General features: G+C 39.4%; 1 protein-coding gene across 2 annotated transcripts in view; it reads left to right on the forward strand.

The window, feature by feature from the left end:
• The window catches only part of EYA1 (EYA transcriptional coactivator and phosphatase 1), an 82741-nt gene extending 74470 nt beyond the window's left edge, over positions 1 to 8271 (forward strand). For both annotated transcript variants that reach the window (XM_010575890.1, XM_010575889.1), the window contains one exon: positions 7050 to 8271. In XM_010575890.1, coding sequence (XP_010574192.1) covers positions 7050 to 7130 — 81 coding nt within the window. In that variant the 3' untranslated portion in view covers positions 7131 to 8271. The remainder of the gene's footprint in view (positions 1 to 7049) is intronic.
• The last annotated feature ends 286 nt before the right edge of the window (positions 8272 to 8557 follow it).

Genomic DNA, 8557 nt, shown 5'->3' on the forward strand with positions numbered 1-8557 from the left:
TTCAGAAAAGCATAAGAAAAAGCCTTTCCAGTCGCTAAGAGGAGTAGCAGTATAGAAAGTTTCTTTGTGCCATTACTTCTGTGTATTCTTTCTCGGTGGAAGGAATTTTCAGATTCAAAGCATGTTAGATGCTCTGGATTAAATTATCTGCTGCAGCAATGCCAGAGAAGTCAATAAGTAGACCAGCAGCCCTGCCTTTCTGCAGAAACTATTAATTTGATTAAGGAAAATGCTTCTGTGATTCTTGTCCTGCTTCTTACTCCACCAAAAAAGAAGTCACCATTTCACACTGTGAAAGTAGGATTTCCCTCTTACGTTTTGGCCCTCGCATCCTGCAAGAGCAATAACCACACAGTGCCTTGCGGTACGAGGAGCTGCTCCCAACTCAGATGATGCCTTTTTGGTTATCTGCTCCTCACATTGGTTTTAGGGTTATTAGGAGGAGTGAGCATGGGAAGGCACCCTAGTGTATACTGTGCTTCAGTTTAAAGACGCATGCCCTGTCTAAGGAACGAACGGTATCGCTGTATTAGAAAACAGTAAAAGCCTGGACCTTCTCTGGAGAGTGTGCAAACAAAACAGGAGATTTACCCCCGCAAAAACACCCAAAGCCCATCAATCCAAAATGGCATTAACTGTCCCATGATGTACCCCATTGCCTTGCTTATCTCCTGAACCTTGCTAGCTGGTTCCTTCCTGCCTTCCTTCCCATCAGCACGTTGGGTTTTGTGATATTCTCAGGGCAGGGACAGCTTTTGTGTTATCCCTTTGCACAGCACATTGCTGAACGGGTTTGGCCTGTGGTGAAGCCCTTTAGTATATGTACGTTTCTTTACACTAATTAGAGCGTAAACAGTACACCCTTTTTTAAATAGCATTTCATTGATTACATATAAACTATAATGAGTATTTTTAAGTGAGCATATAAATTCAAACCTATTTAATTTGAAAGATTTTTTTATTCTGTGTTCATGTAGTGAAAAGAGCTGCACTTGCACTTCCAGCTTAGGAGGTAAGAAAGTTAAAGTTTGTTGTTAGAAATAATTTACCAAAATTTTATCAATTGCTTCATCATAAAACAAGATTTTCATTTATGTCCTTCATTCATGGACAATCCTGAGTCCATACAACAATAGGACACATTTAATATCTTTTTATTATTGTCCTTATTGTAAAAATTCAATAATATGAACTTTTAAAAACCATTTAAAAGATCATTGCTCTTTAAAAAAACATTTTTAGGATAGACTGTTTTTTCATAAAATGCCTCTTTTGATTGATGAAAATAAATACAATACACTGAGGAAACTCACACTCTTACATTTCACGTAGCATGGGACAAGCCATGGTATCAACACCTTTGTTTAGCTGTCACTTCCAGCAAGATATTTTATAAGACAATTAAAATTCTCAGGACGTTTGCGTTGCAGACTGAGGAATAATCGTACCCTTCTGGATCAGTTCAGCAACCAGCCGGCTTGGCTGTAACGGCAGGGTTCATGCGGAGGTTGCTACCTTCGGATCAGCTTCCCAGGGAAAAGAGGGAGAGGAGGGGAGAGAGAAACCGGTGTGAGAGCTGAGTGGTCCTCGGGACGGCTGCCGGCACCGGTGTGGGTGCCATCTGGGTCAGAGCCGCTGCATCTGAGTGCCTCTGTGGTGACACAGCTCTTTGCAGAATAAGTTTCTGGGGTTTTCTGCCAGAGACTCCATTGTCTCGGCATTTTGTTTTGCCTTGCTTTGTTTTGTTTTGTGTTTGGGGGGGGGGGGGGGGTGTGTGTTGTTTTGTTTAGTTGTGGTTTGGTTTGGTTTGGTTGGTTTGAGCTCATCTTTTGCCTTTGCCTTTGGAGACACAGTCAGGAAATACTCATAAGGCAGAAAAAAAACTCCTGAGTTTTTCTACTTAGGAGAATCCTCCAAAGGATTTCTAATTTGCGAGAGGAGACAAAGGAGGAGGCTCTCTGCACTGAGGAGCTGGATTTTACATCAGGTGATTGGGGAGAGCCTGGGCAAATCGGCTTCTCCCTTTGTCTCCAAAATGGTCACGCTGCCTCGGAGGGAAATTGGGAGGAAAAATCATAAATCTTTGTGGAGCAATAAATAGAATATAAATGGGTATCCAATATGCCACTGCTTTTAAGCTCACAGTCACACTGTGCTGGTCAGGTTTGGGGTAGGAAGTAAAGACGACTGCTTAGCAAATCTGGCAGGAACACAACAAAAATACTGTGAAAGATGACAGAAACTGATGAGTTTTCTATTCAAATCCGTCACAACTCTCAGGAGTAAGGTTTTTCTATAAATATGTATTCATTTAAGGGAGGGAGGATAGTCTGCGCTTTTCAGTGTTGCCATCAAAAAAAGGCTTGTTTTGCACAGGTATTAAAAGAAACACTTCATTTTGTTGAATAAAATAGTTGAAGTTTTGTTCTTATAGTAAATACATGCTGAAAAGTAATATTGCTTCTATTTCATAAATAAAAGACCTTAATATTTTAGGTTATTTAATAATATTATAATTGTTAGATTTAGTAAATTAATAATTTGACTTTTCATGCTTTTTACACCAAAACGAAATTCAAACTTTTGCCACCATATTTCATTTCAAAATGTCATCAAAATTAAATCATTAAAAAGTTCATAAATGTATTTATTACCAGGTATGATCTACAAAACAATTCATGTTTTTTAAAAGACAAAAGTTTCATATTTACTTGGAAGGTATTGAAATAGTACACAAAATCATTGTTTTACTACAAGCCTAGATGCATATTCCTCCAATATGCATTAAGAAGAGCTTTCTTATAGTTTCATTAGACACTAATGCATCCAGTTACACCACCTATTTATTAGCAGTTAGCATTTGTCATCCATTCTGCCGCAGCAGCAAATGAGATATTAGTGGTTTTCAGTGTGCTCAGAATAGAAGGCATGTGTTGTACATGACATGTGTGCTAAGTGTTGGCAGGGATGGCTTTCTAAAGGCAATATTTAGTAAATATATATACGAAGAAAGTCTTGCCTGGTCATTTGGTAAGAAAAAATGTACTTCTGTTTCATGGGTGTGTTGCCACTTTTGACAGGGCTGAATAGTTGTGGATAAATGGGGCATGTTAATACAGGAATAATGTATAAGGTTTTGTATGTTAATTATGTTACTTTAAATGTTTTAGTTTTGTACAGTCATTTGTTGTCTTAGATAAGGTGAAAATTACTGTATATGCCCTGTGAACACACATGAGTATATATGGACACATATGTGTGTGAGACTGTATATACATACACAAACATATACATATAGGTATATATAGATCTGTATCGGGTTTGTTTCCCCTCCTCTTAGCTATGAAGGCTGTGCCGTAGGGTCAGACTGATAGGGATCTGAATTGGCTGCGTTCGGCCATGCAGAGAGAGACAGTGCAGATTCCAGCCCCGTGCAGCCGCCGCGTTCCTGGCGTGCTTTACTTCTTGGGAGTGTGCTGCTGGTCTTTTGACCTATATGCAGGAGAACTGAAAATAATTATAATCCTGAGGTTTATGCAACCTCTTTGTTTTCACGGGACTCTCCAGAATCATTCCACACCTCACTCCTGTAACTACATGGAGTAAATGGAGGCATACGCCTTTCACAGACAGACAGAAATAAAGCAGAGGACACTTAAGTGAATTTGAAATAGAAAGGTATAGCCAAAATAATGACCACTTAAAGTTTTGGTTTCAAATCTGACCATAAACAGCTGAGGGTAATCCAAAACTTGATATTGCATATGGGCATCTAGCAAGAATCGCTGTGATTTGATTTAGCAGAAGCTAAACCTTCTGTTAAATCAATCAGGGTCTTTAACTGCCCTAGCTGCCTGGTGTGTGTACGCTCTGTGATGCTGAGGTTGTTACTAGGGAAGCAATATAATGCTGGAGCTGCATGAAGTGGGAGCTGGAAGCCAAGAATTTATTACTACAGTCCTCCCTAGTCATTAGTTTGCTGTATGACCTTGGAGGGTGTCCACGTCATTGACTCTTGGCTTCTGCAGAGACACTGCGCAAAGGCGGGTGCTCCCCAAACTCCGTGCCACGCCACATCTTAGGTATGCTATTTACACCTCCCTGACCCGGTGGTTGAGGCAGAGCTGGTGCCAAGCTGACTGAGAGAAGCGGGGAGCTATGGCAGGCTGGCGGGGAGAGCAGGTAGGTCCCACCTGGCAGGGGGGCTTCCGAGGGGAGAGGGAAGCTGCAGCCCTGCAGGAAAGGGAGGGCGGCACTGCTGAGCGGCACTGCTGAGCACCACCGGCCCAGTGCAGTCAGCTGGCAAACACTGCACGGACCTGCTGCAAGCACAAACCTGTGCCCGTTTGTCCTTGATGTAATACCCCTATCAGATGTTATAAATTCTGCCAGGAAGATCTCACAGCCTAAATAAGAGATAGGTGCACGGAACCTTTGGAGAGTCCAGAGAACAGCATGATGAGGAATTTGTATTTCGTTTTGCTCTTGCTGGTTCATTTTCTGAACATGGTGCGAGAAATGAATCTTTAGGAAAAATGAGTTGGTAAGCAGCAGTGTCTGACCTGACAGGGTGCGGAGGATAGACTATCTGTATAACGTAACAGAGAAGACACTGGGACGTGGAGTTGTAACTGAGTGAGCTGACTGCATCTAGTTTCTGTTGCTGTGGAGCATAGAGGCAGTACAATGGAAGTCTAGACTGAAGATGTAGAAATAGTAGGTGCAGTAGTCAGTGTTTAACACTTCCTTCTGAAGTAAAGGATTAATCTGTAAAAGTGTTTTGGAAATATCATAAACATTTTTTCCAACAACATCTTAGTTGTCTCTGAATTATTTTGTTTATTTGTTTTGTTGTCTTCATAAGCTGCTATTGCTCATGCATTTATCTTCAAGCAGATATTTAGTCAGCTGTTTCTCAAGGCTTTGTAATAATCTAGAGTTAAGCAAAGCAGAACAGAAACTCTTCCAATGGTGCTTCCTTCTGGGTCATTTTATTTTCTTCCTGAAGAAATTTATTTGCTCTAAAAGCTAGGCATACTCTGAATGTGGGTATCTGTTGATGCATCCATATTACATTTTAATTCAGACCAGGAGTGTCATATCGAAGCAGACCTTCCAGTCATTCCCCCTCACTATGCTTTGATTAACATCCTGGACTGGTCACGGCGGGGGAGGGAGGGAGAGAAAACAGAACAACAAAACCAACCAGAATCTTTTGGATAGAACTAAAGGACGATGTATTGTCCGGGTGCTCACCAAATGCCCTCCAACTGCTAACGGGCACTTTTTCCACGATGGCAGACTAGAGCTATTCTGAAGTGAAAACCCTGAAACATGGCCACTGGGTGCTCAGCGCCGCCTCCTTCACTCTGCAGTCCCTCCAATTTTGCAACTCTACTTGCTAACACTTGTCCTGCATGGGGTGCGTGTTTTCCAGATGCCTTACAGCGCTCCCTTGCTGATCATGTACAACTCTTTAGTCTTGCTTATTAATATTAATTAATTCAGTATTATCTTCTCTGACTTTCACCAGAGCAACAGTTGATTGTTCTTTAACAGTTAGCCATTTGACTTCAGAGAGTCTTGCCGCTACTTCCATGGTTATGTTTCTTTTAAAAATCTCTTCTTTATTCTATAAATTCAACCCAGTTCATCATCATATAATTATCTGGATTGAAGCAGCATTCTTCTAATAAAAACAATTATTATTTATACACTGACATACAGATGTTTACTTGAGCTTCTGAAGACAAATTTATGATAGGCTCTGTGCTAAGGTGTTTGCCTTCTGAGATAGGTATAAGGTAAAATTACAGGGCTTACAGTAAACATGCAGCTGGAAACAGAGAGTTTCATATTGTTTTCAAAATTGTTCTCTAACTTAAATTTGAGGAGAAGATCTGAATGAAAAAAGGACGTCAGTGTAGAAGTGATAATCAGAAGAGATAGAGTTTTGCCACTGATTTCAGCAGAAATAGGAATTTACTCAGGAAGTGCTGAAGGAGGATGAAGAAAGCCTCTCTGAGAAGTTGTAGATAAAATGCTTGGGGAACTCGGAAGCTATTGTGATAATACATTGCTTGCGGTTTGCCTCCTAAAGATGCCAGGACACAAGCTGACCCAATGAAAGGTGAACATGATCGTGTTAGCCTTCAGAATGTTGTTGAATTGAAACTATTTTCCCATGGGATTTATAGAATATTTTCCTGATGAAAGCTGATGGTAATCTTTTTTCCTAGTTATGCAAAAGTTCCTTCCTAACGCTGTAGTCCCTGGTTTAGAGTATAAAGATAGTTCTGAATCAGATTTTTACCCTTTATGGGTGAGGTAATGTGTGCTTTTTCCTGGTATTTGTGTTTTTGGTTTATTCAGGTTCTTTGCAAATGTATTTGTGCTCCAGACAGATTTTATTACAGCTAATAGGAAAAAAATACGTATTTATTTTAAAGTTGTCCCATATGGAAAAGATGTTTTATGATCAGTGCTAATAATGAGCAATGTTATACAAACCACTGGGATAAAATTCCTTTCAAAGTGATGTGAGCAACACATGAGCTATTCTGAATCACCATGGCTATGTACTCACCTGCCAGGGATAGTTCCACAAGGAACAAACATGTTTTGATAGTCAATAATACTTTCACTTCCTTTATTTTTTGTTTTTTTTCAATCAAGTTCTGTTCCCTTCCTCAAACTACCCACATGCTTCATGTATAGGTTATTTTTCTTAAATTTTTTCTAGAAATAATATTTTCTTCTGCAACGTGCTGAAATCTGTTTTTCTTATAAAGAGATGAGAAACCCCTCTCTTCCTTATGATCTCCTGACATGTTTGCTGTTGTTCCTGTTGGTAAATAGATTTGCTATTATTGAGAATTTATGCTGAGGGGGTCGGTCAGAGAAACCAGAGATACATGTGAAGGGTTCGAGGTTTTAAGAGCAATTTTCCTCTCCTTGCAGTGCTCCCTTATCCTTGCGAAAGACAATGGGTGGGTCTAAATGCCAGAATGCTTGGGGTTATTTTTACATGTTGTCTGTGCTGTTCACAGCACGCTATGCCATTTTGGAGGATCTCGAGCCACTCTGACCTTATGGCCCTTCACCATGCCTTGGAACTGGAGTACTTGTAGCAGCTCAGCAGCACTTTGAAACCTCAGAGCCTCCTTCTGCCCATGGATGGGATGCCTGTGTCTTGTGTCAGCATTGGACTACAGAACTTTGTGATTTCAACATGTTGACGTACAGCTGCAATTGGTCTTAACCCTTGCCCTTTCAGTAAACGGAGGAGCATGTCTTTTTCTTCAGAACAGCTGTTGACTCTGGTACTGCGAGTCCAACGAAAATAAGCCATGCGAATGTTTGAACAACTCATCTTTACCGTATTTGCTACCAAAAAGAAACAGAGAAGGAAAAAAAAAAAGGAAATAAAAGGTTCATACCTGTGAAGAAAAAAAAGGACCTGCAAATGCTTTGTAGTTTTTAGACTCTTCAATGTGACACACACCATTTCTTCAACACAGCAAACTTGATTGCACAATGAAGACTGAGATTTTTCAAAATACCAGTGGAGTAATTTTCTTGTAAAGAAGGTTTACTTTTTGGTTTCTCATACCCAGGGTACTCTGTACATCTTTACTTATTTATGAACAGACTATATTTTGACATCATATAACTGAGGATATGTATAATAGGATTAAAGGCTATTACAAGCCTTTGCCTTATGGTACAGCAACTACTTTTGATTTTAGCACATTACAGAGTAGTTTAAAATATGTCTAATTTAAACTAATAGGTACATCACTGAGACAATCATGTACAGGAAGAATTTTTTGTGTAAATTTGTAATAATGAATGATTCTTTTACATATTGTTAAGGTAAATGCTATTGAAAGATAGTAATGCCTTGTTGGTGAAGAGTGAGGCCACGTGTGCACAAAACTGTTGTGCAGTGCCTTATCAATGCGTTGGATATAAATATGTAGATAATGGATTTTTTTAGATAAATTTGTCAAGACCAAAAGCATGGATGTCAAGTGTCAATAGGAATTGGGTTTTGTTCTTCTCAGCTGTTTCTCTACCTTTATCTTCTCTCACTTATTCTGATTATGAAAAGATTGATTTCTCCTCTCCGCCCCCCCCAAGGAAATGCAGATAAAAAACAACTGAAGAGGAGTGCTTTGCTGTCTTCTGTTTCCTCTTTTAAAGTTAGCATATTAACCCTTTCTTAGAGTATTGAGAAATTAATTAAGAGATTCATTCCATAAAGAAATAGAGAAAGAACACAAATATATTTTAAGACATGACTTAAATTGGAATCTTGGTACTGAACAGTTTTTGTCTCATGCAAAAATGAAGGAAACTATCATCATCGTTATTTTTAGAAATTAGAAATGAGAATATTTTGGAGAAATTGAACAAGAATACTCATATACATTTAAGTTTTTTAATCCTCTTCCACCAGGAGTCAGATTTTCCTAAGATATAACATCCATTGCCGGCAATGGAAATACTGAAATAGTTATCGCCAAGGAGTTAAAATTTGCTTTTGTCTATACCC

This window comes from Haliaeetus leucocephalus, unplaced genomic scaffold (genome assembly GCF_000737465.1).
Source record: "Haliaeetus leucocephalus isolate CR32 unplaced genomic scaffold, Haliaeetus_leucocephalus-4.0 Scaffold506, whole genome shotgun sequence".
Lineage (NCBI taxonomy): Eukaryota > Metazoa > Chordata > Aves > Accipitriformes > Accipitridae > Haliaeetus > Haliaeetus leucocephalus.